The 24176-nt window shown below is 40.2% G+C and overlaps 1 protein-coding gene across 1 annotated transcript in view; it reads right to left on the bottom strand.

Annotated features, from left to right (window-relative positions):
* Positions 1-2873: 2873 nt before the first annotated feature.
* DYRK1A (dual specificity tyrosine phosphorylation regulated kinase 1A) overlaps positions 2874-24176 on the bottom strand; it is a 97877-nt gene continuing 76574 nt past the window's right edge. Inside the window, exons 3-12 of the mRNA XM_028727162.2 lie at positions 23088-23287; positions 15635-15727; positions 15048-15236; positions 14412-14559; positions 11360-11646; positions 10494-10640; positions 10098-10238; positions 7883-8189; positions 7400-7524; positions 2874-6132 (exon numbers count right to left, since the gene is read on the bottom strand). Coding sequence (XP_028582995.1) covers positions 5512-6132; positions 7400-7524; positions 7883-8189; positions 10098-10238; positions 10494-10640; positions 11360-11646; positions 14412-14559; positions 15048-15236; positions 15635-15727; positions 23088-23287 — 2258 coding nt within the window. The 3' untranslated portion in view covers positions 2874-5511. The remainder of the gene's footprint in view (positions 6133-7399; positions 7525-7882; positions 8190-10097; positions 10239-10493; positions 10641-11359; positions 11647-14411; positions 14560-15047; positions 15237-15634; positions 15728-23087; positions 23288-24176) is intronic.

Here is a 24176-nt window from a genome sequence, read left to right as displayed (position 1 = left end):
TAGAAGGCTCCCTATGCTCATTCTGGAACAGCAACAACTTTATCAAGAAAAACCCGCTGCTAAAATTGTTTGTTGACTCCTTTGGTGGATTTGGAAAGCACGTTCATTTTAATTGTGTTTTTAATGTCAGTTGTGATTACACAATTGTATATTTTTTATATTAAAAAATTCTGGTTGTAAACTGCCCTGGGAAATATTTGTATACTGTTACAATAGCATTAAACAATAAAATAATGTGCATAACACATCATATTTGCATGAATGCCGGTGGTTTTTAAAAGACCAATTCTGCAAATGGAACATATCTGAACATAAACACACTCTGGCTAGTTGTGTATTCAGTCCTCTAAATCAGATCTAATTCTAAGTGAGAATTATTAAGCTATTGTTCTGTATTTTCTTTCTCTGCAGGTAAGCTAGGAGGGATTTTATGTGCTAACACATCAGCACATGCATGGTGGAAAATGAGATTTCTAGTGTTATGTTTTGCGTTATGTTGCCGATTGTCCAATATGCACTTTCTTTTAACAGTAAGAGCTGTGCTGGCCTTTACTTCTGTCTTATTTAAATAAACTGTAATAGAAAAGCTGAGTAACTTTTTTAAAACTTCTGTCCCTTGCTGACCTAAAAAGTCAAAGGAGGCACAAAGTATATGCAAGCTCATTGGCGGGAGACAGTACCTTCATGCAGTTACAGTATGCCACAATCTGGCTTACTGTGATGTGCGAACCAGACCATTGAGGGTTTACAATACATATTCCTATGTCTGTCTCTAACCCTACACATACAGTTAGCAGTGTGTGGGATGTTAATTAACTCAATACTTACTGAGTTTGTGTAGATTATAGCTTTGCAAATTTTGAGGGAGCAATGCAGAGCTTTGGGTGTACTTGCTATTTTTGGGTGCCCCAGTATACTGTTGGGTTTTGTACATTTTTATAAATCCCTTGAACTGTAGACATTGAAAAGTCAAAATTGACCCAAATCAGTAAAACGAATGGAACTAATTACTGTACCTTCAGTTGTGACACCAGTTCCCATGTACCATGTTCAAACTTCTGTTGAGTACATAAAAGGACGAGCACTCTAAACATTTATGTAGACTTTACAAAAATTAAGATACTCAACCTAGCAGTGAGGAACTAGGTCTCTGCATATATGCAAAGTGAAGAATTTGGGTTTTTTCAGCTAGCTTGGATAATCACTAGGACAAGATGTGGGATCATGAAAAAGAAATTCCATCAGGAATGATTGGAAGTATTTGATCTAGAAGCTTGGGTTTCATTTATTTCACTTTGCAACTGTTCCATTTTATTCTTCTGTTATTTTACTAGGCTAACTGGTCAAGAGATGCAATTTTAGGGGAGAAGCATCTATCCTTTTTTTACTTTGGTCTTCATGGCAAATGCATTGATAATACCTGCTGGGCTGTCAATGGGAAAATGCTAAAAATAAGAAACAATATACCGGTATGTGGACATCTCTGATTACTAGTTTCTAGTTACATTTCCAATTGTAATTCATCTGATCACTAATTTTTAGTTGCATTTCCAGTTGCTATTCATTGTGCACATAGCATAAATAAAGCAAACTAGCTTTACTAACACTAGATGATCAAGAAATGGTGCAATGACAAGCAAATGATCAAAACTCTTGAAGAAGCTATACATTATACACAAATTATTGAATAGGGCCACATGCTCTATCTGGGGCATGTGATAATGCAATACTATAGCAATTTTGAGATGGAATTAATGCCCAGACCAAAGGGAGGCTAGGCTGGAAAGGAAGTAAAAAAAACTCTGGAAATATTTCAAAAATGGTGGAATTAGAAAAGAACAATTGCATGAAGAACTGAGAAAGAAAAGAAGACAAAGATGGCTCAAAGGTATAAGGCACAAAAGCACAATAAAGAGCCAGTGCTGGAAGAAAATGCATCAGCTGACTTTGCTGGAAGCGAAGAAACAGCAGTAATTGTGGAGATACAAATGAAACCTGGAACTTCCTATTGTACACCAAACTGAATAAAAAGGCAATGAGAGTTCAGCTGAAGGTATGGGGAGTTGCACTGCTGTAAAAGATGACTGGATATGGACAGTCCTTCCCCCAATCCTTGCCGCCTCTCCCCTTTCTGCAACTCATTCAAGGGCTGTGCCATGCCTTCTACATGCTAGAATCTACTCAGCTACCAAGATCAAAACCTGTCCTTCTAACATAATCCAGCCCTAATACAGGCATAGCTGCATGGAAGGACCAGCAACACTCTCAGTACAGCTTGTTTGAGTCAACTCTCCAAGGCAAACACACATGCCACTATGGGAATAAGATTCATACAGTCTCTACCTGTATCCCCATCTTGCATGTGTCTCCTAATTCTTGGTAATGGCACTAGCATGAGACTACAAGCTTGAGGGTTCACAGAGCTCCATCAAGCCCTTTGCCAATTCCTCCAAGTGGACTGAACCTTTATGGGGATGGATTGTGCCCTTAGACTAGTCTAGCCCCAGCTTCAGATCTGGAGTACTGAGTACATATATAACCTGCTTTATGAACTAAGTGGAAAGGAAATAGTGGATGCAAAACTGCAAACAATTTGCAAACTAAAAATAATACTGCCTTTCAATATGAAGGTGTGAGCATTTCATTAGTACCTTGCTATTTCAATTAAAAACTCAAAATAATGTATTCTGCCTCCAACTTTTAATTCTATAATCCTTCAAATTCTGTGTCAAATGTATCTATGATGACATGTTGATTGTAATCATACCTAGCAGACCAGGCCTTAAAGTAGGTTAATTGCATAGGAAGATTTTACTATGTTTACATTTTTTTCTTAAATTATTTTTTAAAGCACAGTAAAGAGTCTGAGGACAAATTATTCAACTGTTTATCATACATAAGACTGCATGACTATAATACAAAGGGCTTGTCTTTTCATTTAACGTTACAATATACACAGCAAGTCCGGACTAGATCTTACAATCTGAACACAGGTATTTAACCTTTTCCATGCTGTTTATGTTTACAATGCACAGAAGTCCTGTAACCAAACTGTGTAGTAAAGCACACAAAACTGGACTGTAACATAACACAGTATGCAGAAGCATTGGAGTTTATGATTTTTGATTATGTAGGTTTAAAAACAGTATTAGTTTTTGGTGCTTGCTAAGGTGTGGCAACCAGCACAGGAAAAAAAAAGTTACCCATATTTGATACCCTTATATTCCTGGACAGCAGTAAGTACTGGATTCCTTTTTGCATTGCTAAGCTCAGTGTTCCATTTCTAAGGTGACAGCCTTTCACTCACCAAACATCTTTGAACTACAAAAGTTCAAAAATACTTCAACTCACATGCTTGACATTTCAGTACAAAAGAAATATGGATCCCTTGATAAAAAAATTGATTTACAAAAATGGTTTAATTCCCAAAGCATTCTTTCACACTTGCACTGTATTCAGCCTCTCTGCTGCCATTGTGAGGACTGGTTTTTGTTTTTGTTTTTTTAGTTTTTTAGTTTTTAAAAAAACACCTTTTGTTCAGAAGACCTGACCTAGTTGGTCATGTGAAACTGACCAGTATGAAGTACATGGTTTTCTGCTGAATGACCTTTTTAAAACTAGTTTACTGGCAGAGGTAGATTACTGCTTTTGTTAACACATAAAGGGCAAACAGTGTTAAGGAAAGATAATCACTTAATTACCCCAATCCCTCAATTTTATTCACTGTGTTTTTATCCATAATTTTAATATTTTATGTGGGTCCACAAATTTAGCAACTGCCAAGCTGACTGTGTTATATTAAGGCAGCAGAACCCAAAAAATTAGGCACCTGTTAAGTACAGCCTGCTTACCTCAGGTCTCACGAGCTTTTTGCTTTACTCATACTAATGTTTTGGACCTGTTCATGCAATCAAGGTCTTGCCTTCAAGTTTACATTTATGCTAATAAGGAATACAAGAATCAACTGCTGGTTTCATAGCTTCTGGATCTAGTGTCCCTTTTACTTTCAGAAGCCTGAACACACTTATAATGTAACAGATGTTGTTATAGTCTTGAATTAGATGTCAAATCTATCATGTTCAGTACACAGTTTGCTGTAAATGTATTGGCTATGAATTCAACAACAGTTCCAGTTTTGTTTAAGCAATAGTACAGCCATAATTTTCAACTGACATTTAAAAATGGTCTAGTTACACCTTGTGTCAAAGTGCAGAACTGCTACATTATTGGTTACAGACATCTATGTGCTATAAAAACAGCTTTGGTACAATAAATTATCAAAAAAGAAAATAATTTTTTGTAAAATTCACAGCATAATTGTGAGGCAAAAAAGCAGTCACATAAAATTCTGCATTTTTAAAAATGTTCAAGATGAACAGAAGACATCTTTGTGCAGAAGTAATGGTGGAGAAACCACGTGCCCAGAAAAAGCAAAACAAAACAAAAAAAGTAAAAAGCAGGGAGGGACACAGTTGTAGCTATTTCCATCAAAAGCAAACCACTACTCCTGTGACCTTCAACCAATAAGGAAGTCAACTTTATGACACACGCAAAGTGACCTTGCAATACCTTACAATAAGTGGGTCACAAAAGTCTATTTTAAAAGAAAGGCCTCTTGAATTACCCATTCTGTGTTTTCAGCATTAAGGACTGTCTGCAAAAGCATGTCCAAAAGTGATTGCATCTGAAATGGTAGGCTCCTCTAACTTAAGAGTCCAAATCCATAAGGCCAAAGGTTATCCCAAAGACCACCACTTAGACTTCCCCCTGGACTGGCCAAGACCAACCTGTTGATTGCTTCTCAGTGCACCTTAGTTACAAGACCAGCCATATTTCAATACTAGCTGATTGTGGTCTCAAAATATGAGACACACAGAATCCCATTATAATTGCTGCTTTGATTCTCAGTAGGTTCAGATAAGGAGAATCCTGATCACCGCCACTTAGCATGCTCAATGTGCCTCATGAACACCATTACAACCGTCCCTTTTTTAAAAAAACAGCTGAAGACTATATTTTGTAATCTGAAGGTCCCTCTTCCTCACAGTACTGCCTTTTCGTGCTCATGTGTGTTCGGGAAATTAAAATTCATATGACTCTCTCCCACCCTCTCTTATTTATTTTTTTTTATTTAAAAAAAAAACACTCCCCAAAAGCCCATTTATATGATCCTGGGCAGTGCCTTTAAAAAGCTGTTTGCAACTAAGACCAACATTTGAACTTTTACTCCTGTTGAATGGGTGGGGGGAAGGAATCTATGACTTGGTTCTGGTAATTAAAATAGGGGCAGCAAGGTGAGACATCACCTCAAAGCTATCTAGGATACGTATCATGGCTCTAAAAACTTTACTGTCCCTTTGCAATCTGTTCAAGTTTAAAAAAATAATCAGCTTTGCCCTTCTGTAGCGGTTCAGTTAGTCTATCTCCTTCTGATTCAAGCAGCTTTGCACTTTTTTTGGAAAAACACCACTTCTATAAAAACACACAAGAAACAAATTTGTTTCAGTTTAGTCACGAGCTAGCCACAGGACTTTGCTGAACACAAACTCCTGTCATGGGAGACTCTTCTCTATCAATTCCCTGCCTCATTGCAAGGTGTCCTTCAGTCATGTAATGAGCAGGACCTGTATTAGCAGAAAATTGGTATGTTGGATGTCCTGCTATGCCAGTTTCTTGGCGTGGATTAGAGTAGACTGTTAAATTGACGTCCATAGCTCCATTTTGTCCAAAGTCCAATGAATTAGCAGCCACTGGGCGGTTCTGATAGGCTTGATTGCCTTGATTACCAGTTGAGGAGGAAGATGTGGAGGAAGAAGTAGTTGAGGAAGACAGGGATGTCATGGAGTGGTGAGTATGAACCACCTCCATAGAATCCTGGGTAGAGGAGCTGTTTGTTGGAGAATTGTAGACCCTTGGCCTGGTCCGGCTACCCAAGGCCTGCTGTCCATGGTGGTGGTGGTGGTGGTGATGGTGGTGATGGTGGGAGGTGTTTCCATGGTGATGGTGTAATGCATTCTGTTGCTGAGGGGTTACGTGGAAGGAGGTTTCTTGAACTGGATGGGTTTCAACAGTGACTTGTGTAGGAGCTTCAGTGCCTGTCCAACCCAGAGGAGGAGGAAACTGCTGACGAACCTGTTATTAAAAATAAATAAATTAAATCCTTCTATTTTATGTCATACCCTTCAAGCTAAATATAAATAACTACTTTTTAAACATAACATGTTGACCCTTATTTGATATCTTGCTTGTTTTTTCCAAAGAAAAAATATAAAAGCAAACTTTAGTATGAACATTCAAAAGTGAAACACTATTGCAATCATAACAGGAGGGAAACAATGTCAGCTGGCATTAATAATAAAACTATTGCATCAATCCTAAATTAAACATATACATTAATATAGACAGACCATACTTCCAAACAGGTATCTAAACAAGTTTGGCATTTGTATACCATAAATTCAAACACAAAAGGGGCAGTAAAATTTCAGATCACAGAGTAAAAAATTAGAAGTGATACACTTTGTTGCACTGATCACTAGTTTCCTTGTTCTGCAATACACTCAAGTTCTAGTTCAGACTAGCAGATCTGCATTTTAAAATGCATACAATGAACATTCACATATTCCTAGGTGTCACAGGGTGGCTTAAATGGTAGTAGTTTAACAAGTTATTGACCTAGAAGGAATTATTATTTATCCTGACAATAATTTAGGTGTCAAAGTACATAGATAATGAAACAAGCTGCAGATGTGAACAAGGTCATTGCTGTATATTAAGCAAATACTAATCTAAGACCTTGATAACTGATTTGACATTTGCAAAGCCTCATGTGGAAGTTTACTGTGCAATAATCTGGATAGCTCACTTCAGGAATAATGTTGCCAAATTAAGGATTAGAAAAGAGATGCAATTTATTAGTATGATAACATATAAATTGGACGGGATTTGAACGTAGGAGGCCCTCATTTAAATCTCCATACTGCCACTAGCTCACAGAGAGAGGAATTAAATGTTGCGCTAAGGCAATCATTCTGTCAGGGCAAACATTTTAACTTGCCAGACAGAACAAGCACTGTTCTGGGAGTTCCTCCTAAGCCCCCCCCCAACTCCACCTGCCAGAAACAATTTTAGAGAGCATGGATCCTTGCATGGGGCTTCTGCTGGTGGGATTCATTAGCTGAATTACACTCAAAGTGGCAAGGGTACGTCACCATTTTTCACAGCCTAACCTACCAGAAGATGCAAAGGAATTCAGAAAAGAGGTAGGAGAAAACAGGCCAGCCTGAGGTATAGCCCAAAAAACTGTTATGTGTCTGAAATGACCATTTGGTCAGTTCAATTCTTTGAAATCAGCAGAGTCTGAAAGAGAGAGAGAGAGACTTCCTTTCAAGAGTCTTACCTGTGGACTATGTGTTTCACAATCCATAGCTTGTACAGCAGCAGTGAAGTGTCCACCACTATGTCGATGCTGATGTGTAGGATCTGACCGTGCCCTTCCACTGTTGCTTGTCCCAGAAGAGCCACCTTTTAAATTTAAGCAGAACCAATGTATGAAAATGCTATTAACATGGTAATCAAGACGTCCATAATGAGTCAAGAAAGCAAGGCTCTATCTAAAAATGAGTTTCTGACATACAGTCCGCTAAGAGTTTGCTGTTGCCATTCAAAGGAAACTAAAGCAATGTCAAAAATCTTTTGGGAGGTTTAAGATTAGAGAAAATAATGCCATTTTATTCAGACAGCAAATATTCTGACAAAAGCTTAGGGTGGTATCTAACTAAGTTACTTAAGTCAATTTATTTCAGTGGGTCCATAGTGAGCATGATTAACATTGGATATTTTTAGCTCCCCCCCCCCCCCAAATGTGATAATCAGAATGTACCTGAGCTTGAAGATGTGCTAGAAGTGGTTCCTGAAGACTGTGACTGCTCCATAGCTGGACTTGTTGACACACTGTTGCTTGTGTTTGTACCTTCATCTGCTGTTTTCTTAAAAAAACTGTGCTGCAGGGCATAATAAGGTTGAATTCGAGTTTTCGGATCATAGTCAAGCATCCTTAAGATGAGGTCTTTGAACTTCAAGTAGTCAGCCACAGTATGACCCGATTCCCCAGCACGACGTCCCCCTGGGCCTCCTGTTTCAACTCCAAGTATATTGTGAAGTTTACGGGTTCCAGGTGGTTTATACTCCTGTTAAGAAATTAGAAATTCCTCAAGCTATCAGTTCTCAAAATATTGTTGATAATATTCTAATATTAAGTACTTTAATTTTACTTTCATTGAACTTAAAAGTCTCTTTGTAAAATGAATATAAGCACCACATATTTTATGATATAATAGTGTCATTTACACAGAATGCTATACCGTGGTTTGTTTAGCTGGTGTGATTTGTTTGAACTTCTGAACCCAACCCTGGTTTGTCTTCTGGCCACCAGCCACAATGTAAAGTCATGGTTTGTTGTTAGCTTACAAACAATTGTTTGTTTTAACTATGATTGTGTGTTACTTCTGAACCCTACCATATTGCTTAACCACTGGTTGTTTAGCCACCTCACCCCAGATGTTTGGCAGGCTCCCAAGGCATGAGGCAAAACCAGCTGGAAGGAACACTAAGCTGCTGACTTGTTTCCTTACTAATGAGATGACTTGTGGTTTGTTGAACAAAGATAAAATTGAAAGAAACTATGGCTGAGAATTGGTAGCAGACCAATATCAAAAGCCAAATTTGCTGGATCAGGATGGAGGACATTCTTCTGATAGGGATAGTTTCCCACTGGTGTTTACAAGCATGGTCCTGAATAGTCATCTGCTTCTTCTCCAGCAGACATCCCACTCACCACAATGACCCTGCTTACAGTTGATGGTAGCTGGGTCAGAGTTGCTCTCTCCAGGTTTCTTGTCCTGGCATTTTTATTCTATAAAGTTGAGCCTCAAATTTGAGTGTGTGGCCCTATAGCATGTTTGTGTTTCCTTCCCTTCTATTCAGCTTCTTTTATTCCTGAATGGTGTGAGTTTTGGGGAAGTTTTTCTCCTGAGTGTTGTGAGATTTCCTCCATTTTTTCCCCTTTGGCGTTTCCCTCACAATCTTAGCCAGTTGGTCTGGTGGGTGCAATGGCCCCTACCCCTGGGGAGGAGGTAGAAGGCTGTTTAGGACCTGCCTGCTGTCTCCAGAAGAAGGCATCACCCCATCAGAGGAATGTCCACCTTCTTGGTCCATGAACAGAAATATATGTGTCAGGGGCTCAGGAGCAGAGGCACAGGAAAGGGAGGAGATAGAGACCGAGGGGGAGGAATCCGAGGGAGATGTCAGCGATGACAGCCGTCCGAGGTCTCTGAGTCTCTCCAGCGAATCGGAGGATTCACAGAAAGGGGCTCCCGTGGTCAGAGCAAGGGGGTTGCCAAGGGGAACACCCCAGGAAGGAGGGGCCAGAGGGGACTCAGAGAGCAGCAGTTGGAAATCGGGACCAGCTTCCCCACCAAAGAGCAGTAGGGGGGAGGAGTCCCAGGTATCGGCATCAGGCAGCTCTCCGTCAGCAGAAGGACATGAGTCAGGATTGGCCACGCCTGCATCAGAGAGCGAAGAAACGGTCGAAAGGAAGGTCAAAGACAGGGCGCGCGCGCCAAGTTCAAACCTACAAGAGAGTGGCGCAGTGAGCAGCCCGGATAGGGAGCCAGGTCCTAAAGCCCGCCGAAGGGAGGGGGAAGAGTCAGAGGGGTCCGCGTCTGAAGCGTCCAGGAAGGAAGGGATCCCGGGGGGTAGTAGGACCCAGAGGCGGAAGGAGAGACGGAAGAGGTGGAGTAAGGCTAGAGTCTTAAGCTGGTGTACAGGGGGCGGAGATTCAGACGGAGCTTCGCCGGTCTAGTGTCTAGACGTAGAGACGCACGCTAGGGTTTGAAAATGGATAATGTACTTAAATAAAGACTTTTGTATATTACCGCTGGCTAGCGTTGGTCCTCTGTGAGCTGGGACCTGGAGGCAGTCTCTGACAATATGGTAAGACAAATTTCCATTGTCTCTTCCTTAGAAATAGTTATCTTTAAATCAATGGGAGCTATAGACAAATTAGTATAAGACTGAGATTCAAATGAGCAACTTACCCTTTTTCCATCTTTGGTCTTCTTTAAGTTCCAAGTTCCATCTGGCAACTTCTCAAAGAACTTTCTTGCTTTTGGTGCTTGGTCAAGAATGTGAGCGGGTGCAATACCTAAAACTTCCACTATTTTATTCATCTGATCCACCTGTTTAGGAAGCAGAAGAAACCAGTTAGGAAAGGGGGGAAATCTATGAAGGTAAAATACTAAACAACACCATGCAACATCAGTGCATGTGGAAGTTAGGTTAAACCCTGCATTCTAGACTGCATTCCAAGACACCAAATAAGGATTAGTTCACACAATCATTTATACTGTCTGTTCCAGATAACATTAAGCCTTTGCTTTACACAACATTAAAAAGTTCCATAAGATTATCCCCACCTTTTTGGAATTACATACCTCATTTGCACCACTGAAGAGGGGTTCTCCAGTGTGCATTTCTACTAAGATACAACCAAGGGACCACATGTCAATTGCAAGATCATAAGGCATTCCCAATAGCACCTCTGGTGATCGATAAAAGCGACTCTGGATATACTGGTATATCTGTATTGTAAAAACAATGTTATTAGATAAGCTTAAGTCCATTCTTAGTTTAGGTATTAAATCATTTACAGCCAAGCATTGTTATCTGAAGTACAAGATACGGGGGAAACAATAAAAACTATTTGCAAGAAAGTTTGGCAGTTATTTAAAAAATACAGAGAAATCTCAAGGTGACCAATGTGATAGGTATTAAGAGTAAACATTACAAAATATTTTGTTTTAGTAAACATTGTAAGATCATTTTGCTATTACATTCAAAAACTGAAAATCCTATTTTATGTTAAAATTACAACTTTAGAAAAGGTAGTTCTGATCAACTTTTCAAAAACCAAATACTTCATATATTAAACTGCTGCAGCTTCCCTTTCTTCCCTGCAAAAAATGGAAGCACTTTGACATGTGTTCAAGATTTATTGAATGCCATGTTAACTCATCAACTAATCTTTTTAGAAAAGCAAAGTATTTACATACTGGTCATGATAAAAGCAGTGAATCATTTAAAATTCTTTGCTTGGGGGGGAATGCAGAAGCTCTGGCACTCCTTTTTTACCTGCTGAAGAACTTATTTAAATCCTTTCCCCATACAAATTATGGATCTAAAATCTGTTTTGTTTATACAGATTTTTATAAACAAAACAGATTTATTGAAATATCCTGAAATTTATACTGCTTTTCAAGCTGCCCTGCATCAAATGTTAACACATTTTATAAATACTCACCCTCTGCCCAAGTTGGCAAGAACTGCCAAAATCAACTATCTTGATAGCGCTTCGTTTGGGGTTACAGAGCAAGATATTCTCAGGTTTTAGGTCACAGTGAATGATGCTAAGTTCAGGAGTTGCAAGAAAAAGCAGTGCAGTACACATCTGTTGTGCAAACTTTCGTGTCAAGTTCAGTGAAACCCCTCTGAAGTTCGTATTCCGCAACAGGTCATAAAGATTGTAGGAGAGCATTTCAAAAACTAGACAAAGATGGTTTCGGAACATAAAATGACGCTTCAAATGCACTAAAAGAAGAAAACAATGTAATTACAAATGTATTCTCATAAGTGAAAATCATAAATACAAAATTGTTAGTTGCTAAGGTAACCAATTCTATAAATTTTCATGCTTTAAAGCTTTATTTGAGCATCCTACATCATGTATGTCGAGATAGATACATATTATTCAATGATCCAGATGATAACAGTATTGATGACAAGTCAACAGAGCACAAAATTTCCTAAGGTGTCCACAAACGTCTGCCCCAACCTGTTTTACATTTCCCTATTCTGGAAGATTTACCAATTTGGCCAAAGGATCATGCTTCACACTTGCTGATAAATTAAAACTACCTGCATCAATGTGATCTAAGGAAAGTGTTAGAAACCCACTTTTCACAAGGAGGTATAAGCAGATATGATTTGTTGTAAGTAAAGACAGAAGGTGATTATTTGGGGAGGGTGGGATCAGTAACCGACATGTTCAACAAATGGAAAGAGGGTGGTTTGTTGTTGTTGTTGTTGTTGTTGTTTTAAAAAAGAATAAACCGACTAGAAGTTCCCCAGACCATTAATTCTACCCTAAAAAATAAAACGAAATTCTTTGCAAAAAACAAAACAAAACCCAATCCAAGGAGGTGGATTGACCCAACAGCTCATTCATAAATATTGTGTTTACTGAGCCACCATTAGCAACTGGTCTACAGAACTGAGGTGGTCATTTAGGACGTAAGTTGCTGAGAAAGCTCTATGCAAAAGGTGATTTGAAATTGTTTCCAGATACACAAGCAACATTGTCCCTTTTGGATTTGACTAGTGAGGAGTTTTAACTGCCAGCCAGCTGAGTTAACAAAGTAGCAATGTAAATGTGTCTGAATTTGGGCAACGTCAAGCTTTGGCTACTAATATCAAGCTGCTGCCAAAATATACCATATTTTTCGCTCTATAACACGCACCTGACCATAACATGCACATCGTTTATAGAGGAGGAAAACAAGGGGAAAAACATTCTGAATGAAACAGTGGATGTATCATTTTTGTGCTTCATGCTGTGGCCACAGACATGTGATCTGATGGTGAATTTGGGCTGGCCCAATGCAAAGATCCTGAGGATCCATGTGGATCCATGTTTTGTAACCACGTTTTTGCACCATTGCAGCCCCAGGCAACAGTGGGTGCGTGATTTGGGGGGGGGGCAGGCTGTAGCCATGGACATGCTATGTGATCTGATGGTGAATTTGGGGTGACCGAATGCAAAGATCCTGAGGATCCATGTAGATCCATGCTTTTTAATCACGTTTTTGCACCATTGTAGCCCCAGGCAACAGTGGGTGTGTGATTTTTGGGGGGCAGGCTGTAGCCATGGACATGCTATGTGATCTGATGGTGAATTTGGGGTGACCGAATGCAAAGATCCTGAGGATCCATGTAGATCCATGCTTTTTAACCACGTTTTTGCACCATTGCAGCCCCAGGCAACAGTGGGTGCATGATTTTGGGGGGGGGCAGGCTGTAGCCATGGACATGCTATGTGATCTGATGGTGAATTTGGGGTGACCCAATGCGAAGATCCTGAGGATCCATGTGGATCCATGCTTTTTAACCACATTTTAAGTGGGGAGGGAAGGAAAAACACAGAACGGACAAGGAGCACGAGAGGGGTGTGCAGAGAAGCAGCTGGCTAAGAATGCAGGAGAGGGATATAACGGGAGGGAGGAAAGGAAGGCAAAAGTTTTCCCTCACCTACCCACCCAAGCCAGCCACCTCGCGCGCGCTTTCTCGCTCTCTCTCTCTCTCCCTCCCTCCTGCATGTTTTCAGCAGCACCGGAGCACAGAGACGACACTCTGCTTTCCCCTCTGCTTGCCTGGAGGGGAGGGGCTTTCCCTGCTCTTTGTTCCGTTTGAGCAAACACAGCAAGGAAACAGAGAAGGGTGGGCAGTAAGACCCTGAGGCAGAATGCAGGAAAGCAGCCGCTTCCTCTTTTCAGGTTTCCCTTCTCCGAGACGCGCGATTTGATTTTTGCCTGATTTTTTTTGCCTCCCCTCGCGCCATTTGGCTCCAGGGACCACACATTCGCTCAATAACACGCACAGACATTTCCCCTTCCTTTTTAGGAGAAAAAATCTGCGTGTTATAGAGCGAAAAATACGGTAATTACTATTAGAGCAACCTAAAATGAGCAATCAACACATATGGACTTGTTTAAATAGCAACAGATTATATAGCTGTCAAAAGTTCCACACTTGGAGCAATAATGAGGAACTATTTGGCAACAACTTTGGATACCTTTTGCAATCTGTTTGCAATTAATTGAGGTGATGCTCTGAACAAGACAACTGCAGTCATCTGAAATGTGCATCTTTGAATGGATTTCTCTTACTATAGGTAATTAGAACTATTCAGAACTTATAGATCAACCATCCCCATCCTAATGCCCTCCACATGTTTTGGACTGTGTTGATGGGCATAGGTGTCAGTCAGTAGTCCAAAACATCTGGAGGGTACCACAACAGGGAAGGATGTTATAGATTGGCCTTCCAAGTGAGGAAACCACACATCTGGACAATGATAAAGATGGAAGGAAGCAAGAGACCAAGAAATTACAAGAAAGATTAAGTAAGAGATCTTCATATAGTTTGTTTCCCAAACATTAGGTACAAAGTGCATATTGGCAAAGATGAACTGATTTCTTCCTATTGAAAAATTTGACTGAACTACTTAAAAATGAAAAAGAAAATGCAATGCTTCATCATTGTGATAAAGATGCAAATATAAAGTTCTCAAATAATACCTATATAATATTTCATTTCCGTGTCATGTTTGTTCATAAGCTCAAGAAGTCGCACTTCAATCTGGGCTTGATTTAGGAAAGCCTTTTTGTTCTTTATAATTTTAATAGCCACAAACTCTTGTTCCACACGGTCATATGCCTTTACAACCTGTAAAATAAAAATACATATCATCTCACACATATATATATATATTAAGATGTCTAACACAAAAATCATTATCTATATAAAATATTTCTTCAAAGCAATAGAATCTCTCAAAGATGCAGTTTGAACAAAGAACCAATGATCCCTCATAGCTTTACTTTGGACAGGGCCTATCAAATGCTGAGTCAACCTGATAAAACTAATAATGGGTAGGATTCACCTAATGACCCCCATCGGTGTAAGCCGTGTGCAAGGACTTCTGCTTGCACAACAGAGCTTTCCCCCGTCATGCAGGGAAAGGAGAGATGGGATCATTCCATCTGGGAAGCATAAATGCTTGTGCAGACAGAGCATTCATCAAAGTGCAGTGCTGAATCCCACCCATATTTTTCCTATTGGTAGCCTGGATTATATATAAATGGTGAAGCAGCTTGTACACACAGTGGCTACAACTTGCCATATCCGAACAATGAGGTACTTAGGTTGCTTACCTGTCCAAATGAACCTTTGCCTATTAAAGAGTCAATTTCATAGCGATCCATCCACTTTTCCCCATTTTTCACAATGTAGTCATAGTTATCATCATCATATCCATCGTTGTAAACCTTTCGCTCCTTTTTGTGACTCGAATCATCACCTTGGCCCTGTTGGTGTCGCCGTTTCTTTTTTGCATAGTAAACCTGAAGTTACAAAACATAATTACAGGAACCAATCACCAGACAATGTTTGTTGTTTTAAAACACTACTGTATTTTCCAAAAAAAAACCCTCAATTCAGGGAAATTGTATTAATGAAGTACAACTTATGCCTTCTAGTGGCCCCATGCCAATCACTCTGAAAGCAAAACAAGGCCACCAAAATGACTACTGGAAAGAAAAGATTACCTTTTGCTGGTAATCTTTAATGCCAACAGGAACCCACCACCTTATTAGAGTAAGACTATACAACTCAATTAGCATCTTAGTATCAGGAAATGCATCATGTACAGAAAACACAAAACCTGTTAAGATGCTACTTATAATAAACAAAACCATTTGTGTGCAAATAAAAGGCAGCTGGGTGAATTATGAAAATTTACCTCATTAATATGTTTGTAAGTTTTGATCAAATCCACAGATAGTTTTCTCAGAGGAGCAGTTGCTGGATCACGGAAGGTTTGGGGCATCCGCCTCTGTAAAATGGCAATATCAAATATTACCTTAAGCAAATTGGAATAGACTAACACAGTATCTAAAATGAATTAATGGATTGCCTTATTCTATCCTCCTCAAAAGAAGAGTACAGTGGTTACAAACGCTTCGGGTTACAAACTCTGCTAACCTGGAAGTAGTACCTCGGGTTAAGAACTTTGCCCCAGGATGAGAACGGAAATCGCGCAGTGGCAGGAGGCCCCAATAGTGAAAGCTCATCTCAGGTTAAGAACAGTTTCGGGTTAAGAACAGACCTCCGGAAAGAATTAAGTTTGTAACCCGAGGTACAACTGTAGCTTTAAAAAAAAATCCAAAATCTAAACACTATTACAGTGTAAATACTAGTATCACATTTCCTTCAAAGATGAAATCACCACAATTAGATAGCTGGATCACTCCCAACAGGATTTGAAGGGGTTTTAAAGGCTATATTAATAGTGGCTGCAATCACACATCATACTACTAAACCACGTTTCAGTACAAGGTACAGCCACAGCGGGCCTTTGGTTTGACATTCTCCCATCAGCCGCATGACTGGGAGGAGGAGTTCGGGAGCTTTGGCTTTTACTTTCTGAGAACTGTGGTTTGTTGTGGTGTCTGGTTTTGTAAGCTGTGGGCAACACTATCAATCCAACTTTAAATTGTGTTTTTTGAAATTGTCATGTTGAAACTGTTTCAAAAAGGAGAGAGGGGCATGCAAAGGTTTGGAACAGGCTAAACCTTGGTCAGTATGTTTTGTTTTTCACATGTTACTTAAATTAGAAGACAGGGTTTGTTCTTTATTAAAGGCTGTGTAACACACACAACTAAGTTGTCCTGAAAATATTAGCCAGTTTATCCATTCAGGAGATCCAAAGGTAAACCATTTCCTGGGTTGCACCACTTCAGATGGGAGAAAGCATTCTGAATACTCCGACCACCCAACAATTAAAAAAAACACCTTAAAAATCTGACATTAAGACATTAAGATAGTGGTTTTCAACCAGTGTGGCATGGCCCCCTGGGGTGCCTTGAATGATGGTCAGGAGTGCCACAGGCAACACTGGCCCCTGTCCCTCTTTCTGTCCTCCCTTTTCTGATGCCCTCTCACGTCTCTGCCTCCCAAAGGCTTGCACAGCTGCTTGTTGCAGCAGCCCTGACTACAGCTCCTTAGGCAAATGCTGCCTCTGGGGCTGGCTAGGGGGTGCTGGTTGCCAGGAGCTGCCTCAGAGTAAGCAAGCAAGTAGGTGGTGGAGCCCAGCCAGTATGCCAGCCCTTGCTGTTGGTAATAGACAGACAAGTGGGAGGCCGGGCAGGCTGGCAGGCACTGCACTGGCCTTTCCTATGCTTGCTGTGTGTGAGGCCTGCCTAGGAGCCGAGAAGCCTTTTCGCCATGCTGGCCCGGCAACGCCCAGTGCTGCCGCTGCTACCTCCCAAGGTAAGGTACTGGCCTCATGTTCACCTTTGGCCAGTCTCCGTTGGGTCACTAAGGCTGGGGGCCTCCTCTTCCAAGGCCCCTGTAGGGCAGTATGACAAAGCACCTCTCTTTGGGCAGGGGGCACAGCTCAGAGACTAGGGGTGACAGCAGTGACTGCCCAGTCCCAAGGAGAGAGGAGAGGAGGCTGAGGGAACCCTCCACAAGGGAGGGTGTTCAAAAAAGTGTGAGAAGCTGCCAGCTCTGCAAGCTAGCGGTGGCATAACTGGCCTCCTGAGCCCCACAGGGGTGCCACAGAAAAAATGTAGTTGGTCAAGGGAGCCGTGGGCTCCAAAAGGTTGTAGACCTCTGCACTAAGAGAATAAGGTTCGATTTTCCTGACATTTTTGTCCCTGCGGTTTTTCTTTGTGCAATGTGGTGATGATAGGGTGCATTCAAACATTTAATGTTCAGAAATGTTGCGTTGAAACTATACCACAAGTATTATTATTATTATTATTATTATTATTATTATTAAAATAATTCTCCAATATACTTCTTAACCAATTAAACACATCACATTTTGGATCTTGCAGCAAACATATAACTCTTTCTTTACTAGACAGACTGACAGACTTCAACATGAGGTCGATCCGTTTTTTTCCTCTCTAATGATGATTGGCTACTCAGGTTATCAAGAACTACATTGTATCACTTCCCAAGCTTCTATTTTAGTTATGTCTATCTAACTTCACTGAGGACCTGGCTTGGATGTTAATAACTACCCACTTACACTATTACCTTACCCAAAAAAGGTAAAAATATTGCTTGGGTCCTCTTACTGACTTTTCACTGGATTTTCTAGTCTGAGTTTAACAACTGAATTTAACTATTTTACTTGAAACTTAAAGAGACTTTGTGAAGTCATATTACAGAGCATATATATTTCTGTATTCTGGTATTTTGAAAAATTCAAAGTATGTTTAGGCGGCTTGGGTTTGTTTTTTCCTTTGAAGGTTTGTGAACAAGGATTGACCAGGTATCTGAAGGAGTGTTGAGCCATTCCAAAAAGATGTACATGGATACCCATCACAAACAGAATACAAAATAGAAGTTGTCATCTGCTCTGGCTATTGCTCATGTTATCACTCATCCCAAATATATCAATGCAAGATTTTTCAATATACTGAATTCAAAATGCTTTGGAATTTCAGAGGTTCATTTTTTTCCAGCTCACATTTTAATAGTTCTATATTTATAGATGCCGATATAAACTGACGTGAGATAGGCAGAAAGACAAAAACTGGTTGCTGTCCACCTTTTTCTGTATCCCAGCCACTTATTGAGCTGTTGTGATGCTATGGGATATTCACAAGTGTTAAAGCTACTTAGGATAAAAGAAGTGGAAATAAAGTTTTGGACACAGAACACAGGCAAACAGGAAAGTGAAAACCTTCTGGCGGGAAAGTGAAAACTTAATTTGATTGAGTAAAATTAGAGGCAAATGGTTGTGGCAGAAACAAGGGATATTGGGTTGAGAGATTTTGTTATTTTAAGTGAATCTTCCCAAGTTTTTAAATCCCCTTTAACAGCAAAATAAATATATTGCTAGCAGTAGCTGTGAACCTGATCTATGTGTTACAATTTTCTCTGGCCAGCAGATGGAGCCTAAAGTCTGTAAAACAAGTTGTCAAATGGTTTTAACATATTCCTTGTGAGTGATAACACAGTTTTCCAACAAGAAATGAAAAAGGGAGAAATTTTCATAGTCTAGCTCACTAAGACACCTTAAAACCAAATGACTCCTGAAGAATCATCCTACAAGCTTTTCAGTTGTAATCATATTTGCAGCATCCACATAGGACTGGAATATAAGAGGAGTGCAACTCCTTTAAAAACAAAAGGCAACAATGCTGACAGAACTGTGATTGATGGTCTAGTGGATGTTGGACAACTAGATAATACAAAGATTGAAAGGATTATTGAAGGAAGATGGGGAGACTGAAGAGTTCAATGCATTCATTGTGTATTATTTTTAACAGCAAAAAATACTGGTCAGAAGATATCCATGCTTGAAGTGATGTGTTTTTGGTTTTTTTTAGCACTGTAGAAGACAAATCAAAGTGATGAAAGGTGAAGTTCCAGAGAAAATGAACTGAACATTAACAGGCCAGCAGATCCAGATGGTATATTGATTTCCTTACACAAATCTGCAATTTGTCACTAAAATTGGCTTCTGTACTGGAAGTTTGACTACCCATTAGTGTAACAACAGTGTTGTTGTTGTTTTTAAGGGGGGGTATTGGAGGGGAGCCAGGAAGTTGCAGGCCACTTAGTCTGTATTAGTTGGGAATATTAGGCACTATAGTCTCATACCTGGTGCTGCTCAGGAATTCTAATAAGCCAAAAAAATCAGTTCAGTTTTGAAAGGTTCAGTCCAATATATTGATTCAAAATGGTGTTTAACTCTATCCAAACACAATTAAGAACCTGGTCCTTGATCTCAGGAACCATCATGCAAAAGATGGTTGTGGTATCTTAAGAGGAGTCAAAATGCACAGCAAACAGGCCCACTTTCCAAAATATATAATGAATACAGAACTAGCCACATTGAAGAAGAATCATGATTTTTTCTGTGAAGGGAAGTTGTGCATCACCAAACGTTTCACATTATTTAAGAGAACTAATGTGTGGATGTAGCTGACATTCTACATATGGATTTCAAAAAAGTTTCTGACAAAGTTCACAACCAACATCTCCTGCACAATCTTAGCAATTAGTGACGGTTAAAAAACAGGAGCAGAACATAGAAGTAAACATAGTTTTTTACAATAGGAAGGTAAGCAATAGGGATAGGTTCCATTTAATTTATTCAAAAATGACATGAAATTGGGGTAAGAAATTGGTTAAACTTTTGATGACTTCAAATTACAGGTGGTGACCATTTTAAGTGCATCCAATTGATGTGTGATTGCCAGCATACAGGTCCTTATTGACTCAGAAGGGGGTGGGGCTCCACCAACATGGGGGGAGGGAGGGAACAGAAGCCCCGTGTGAAATGGTCATCACCTGTATTCAGAATAGCAGAAGCTCAAGAAGACAGTGAAGAGCAAACCAAAATAACTTTTCTAAATAGCAAATTAAGTTGGGCGTAAGGAAGTGGTGCACTTGGGAACAAAACATCCTAAAATCACATATGCAATGATGGGGGCCTGAAATGGTAGTGAATACCTAGGAAAGAGGTCTTACAGACACCGCAGACAGCTCAAGGAAAATGTCATCTCAGTGAGAAGCAACAATATAAAAGGCAAACTCACTGCTGGGAGTTATTAGGGAAGAGACTAAAGTAAAAAGAAAACTAAAATAATGCCCTTGTGGAAATATACAGTCTGGCCTCACCTGAAATACTATGTAATTTGGACAATCCCATCACAAAGAGATAATCATTGAGTTGGATTTGGTGCAGAAAAGGTCAACAAAATTATTAAAGGGTAGAAGGATAAAGAAAAGTGTTTGGAGTAATTTAACTTAGAAAAAAGACAATTGAGGAAGGGCATAATGTAGAACAAGATGGAAATTCTTCTCCCTTTCTAATACAACTAAAATTCTGGGACACCAACAAAACTGATCAGCAATTTTTACGGCTGCAGCAATATGAAGCAATTGCCATGTGCCAAGAAAGCTTTAAAATGAGACTGAACAGATCCACAAAGAACATGTTTATCAATGGGTTAGACATGACAGCCAAAAGAAACCTCCAGTTTCAGATATTGTGTTCCTGAAACAACCTGTCGGGAGGTGGAAGGAAACAGTTGAAGAAGGTTAATGCCTTCCTGTGTGCTTGCAGCCATGCAAAGCATACCAGAAGCATTCAATTCTAGATGGACACTTGGTCTGAATTAGGAGGACTTTCAATGGGGTTTTAAGTAAACTGTATGCTATGGATAAGATTAATTTAAATCCCAATGCAAAGAATTTAGAATTTTATAATGAAGATTTAAAACAGGAGACAAGTGACTAAAAGAATATAAAGAAAAGCCCCACTAAATCAGATTGAGATTTTAGCTAGTCTACAATCTCATTCCAACAGAGGCCAGCCAAATGTTCTAGGAAAACTATGAACAGGATGTGAAGGCCTTAAGAATGAAGACTATAGAAATGATAATAGATAGAAATACTGGGTGATATCTAACATTGTATGAATAGATGTCTAGTAGCACAATGGGTTTTCTTGGTCTCCCCTTCTATTTCCACCCCTCCCCACACACCTCAAATATTCTCCAGAGGGTTGGGAAAACCCACATAGCAGATCTAGGGATGGGTGGATTGGAGGAAAGAAAGTACAAATTCTATTTCACTACTGGAGTTCCTCTTGCACAAGTGGGAAGACATAACTGCATCTCATCCACTGAGACTATATGTTGGAAATCTTATGCAGCAAAGATGTCTAACAAATTATTACCATTTGAAGAGAATTTCTTTCTGAAGTAGTAACTTCAGAACTATGTATTTTAGGCTTGATTTTAAACAGTTAAACAATAAAATGTCAACTAGCATAGAATTAGGATGCATCTTAAATGCACTCTTACCAGTAGAGGCCAGTGGTAGGCTGTAAGACTGCACAATTTACTAGTAGGTGGACTTTCATTCCTGGTTCCTTTGCTTGAATACACCAATTATTAAATATTTTAAACTGCTTAATTCCATACCGTAAATGGGTTGAAAGTATCTTCTACTTTCTACTTTCAAGTATCATCTAGGTGGTGAAGAAAGTGTAATTTGCAGTTATAGATAGGCTAGTTTAACAAACACTTGGCTTTGGGTACCCAAATGAAGACTGAAGATGCAAGAACACCTTGTGGAATAGAGAGATGGAACCACAAAGGACTAGGCAAGGTAACTTTTGGGGTAGACTTGAGTTGATGAAGTAGCTCCTCGGGAATAATATCATGACATATTTTACAGACTACACTACACTTTTAAAAAACACCATGCTACTACTATAATCACAGTGGAGTAATGATTGTGGGAAGAAGAATCTGGTATTAGTTACGCAGAAAATCAGTGAATGCAAAGTCGGGCCTGGAGTTTCCATCCCATGTAAAATTTTAAAACTCTAATTATTGTAAATCTGAATGCAGAATGCAATACATATATCCAGTGGTGTGTTTTTTTATTATTTAAAAAAAGTTTGGGAGTACTCTAATTTTCCTACTCAATTTGAAATACTGCCCCTCAATGAGGCCAAACTTAGATTCACAAAATGTTTAGGGGTATGCATACCCCTGCTTCCCCCCAGAAAAAAGCAATGCATATATTGCTTACTATTAGCATCTTTCTCCCCCTCGATCCATCCCTATCTATATTACGGGTCTATCTATATAAGTTATAGATTATTATAATTATCTCTCTATTGCACATACATGTGGCTTGTCTAAGGCCACTCAGGTTTAGTACAAATGTAGCATTTGCCACATGACCATGGTTAAGAAATCAAGAGAGAGATGGAATCTTTTTTCCCCGCTCGCATACCTCCACCCTCCAAACCCCACAATCCTTCCTGGAATATGACTTGCTACAACCAGTCTAAGCCATGAGTTATTGTCAGCAACACGTTACATGATTAAAGCTAACCCAGCTCCTTGCCTTAACCCAAGAACTAAACAAAGTTCCAAGCACAATTAACAGAAATAGTTAAGCTATCAGCAACATTATGCATACTTTTAGTGAGTTAATGGCTGAGGTGAGATATGAAAAAAGGCATTTCCCCGCTCATATTTTTATACTAGAATCATGTGTTACCATCAAATGCCCAACTGCCACTCTGCAGTGAAGAAGCGGAGTCAGGTGGGAGTGACGTGAACTATTAGCGGGAGGGTCTGGAACTCCAGACTGATGTGCATGAGCACTATCTCAGCTTAAATATTTATTTCCTAAATGTCGCATACCTGGTTGGTGAGAGGCTGTTGAATCTGGTCAGCATATGATAAGGCAGAAACTTGTTGGTCATTTAAGTTTTGCTGCCGACGATCGCTGTACTGCTGATGCGAATGGGACATCTGTCCAGCCATCTGAAGGCCAGCAGCATGGAATGAAAATGACGGTGCAAGCCGAACAGATGAAGGTTTGCATGCTGAAGTCTCTCCTCCTAGAAAGGACAGCACAAGAATTTAGTATAGCTTTCTTAATTCCATTGAGCTTTACCTTCATGTCAAACATATAAAAAGGGGGAGGAATTTTTTAGTATGCATCAGTTTTCATTTAGGGTTTTTTTAATCACACACACACACACACACACACACACACACACACACTCCTGGATGTGGGTGAGTCAAAAAGTTTCTCATTTCTAAAAACTGTTGATGAACCTTGGTGAGGAAATTGCATATGTCTGTATAATATTTATTTTCTCGTTTGTGTGCATGTGTGTGCATTGACTGATTTTATTACAGTGGTGCCTCGCAAGACGAAATTAATTCGTTCCGCAAGTCTCTTCGTCTTGCGGTTTTTTCGTCTTGCGATGCACGGTTTCCCATAGGAATGCATTGAAAATCAATTAATGCGTTCCTAGGGAAACCGCCTTCAGACCAGGTCCGGGGACAGTCTGTCCCCCGACCTCTTCTGAAGGCTGGGGGGGGGGGGGGGAAAGGGCTTTTCTTCCCACTGCCAGCCTTCAGAAGGCTGTTCTGAAGGCTGGCGGTGGGAAGAAAAGCCCTTCTTCCCACCTCCCGCCCCGCAAGCTCCGGGGACAGGAGGGCTTTGCTGCCGACCGCCAGCATTTTAAAAGCCCCTGCTGTCCCGGGGCGATTTTAAAATGCTGGCGGGCGGGAGCGAAGTCTCCGCTGCCCCGAGGAGATTTTAAAATGCTGGGGGTCGGCAGCGAACGCTGTCCCGGGAAGGCAGGTGGGGGGAGCAAAGACTTTTGCCCCCGCCTGCCTTCAGAAGAGGTCCAGGACCTCTTTCCGATGCCCGGCGGCCGGGTGCGAGGTTCCCGCCCCACCGCCCGGCATCGGGGCATCGTTCCGATGCCCGGCGGC

The sequence above is a fragment of the Podarcis muralis genome, chromosome 4, assembly GCF_964188315.1.
Source record: "Podarcis muralis chromosome 4, rPodMur119.hap1.1, whole genome shotgun sequence".
Lineage (NCBI taxonomy): Eukaryota > Metazoa > Chordata > Lepidosauria > Squamata > Lacertidae > Podarcis > Podarcis muralis.
This window is presented reverse-complemented; position numbering and strand designations above follow the sequence as displayed.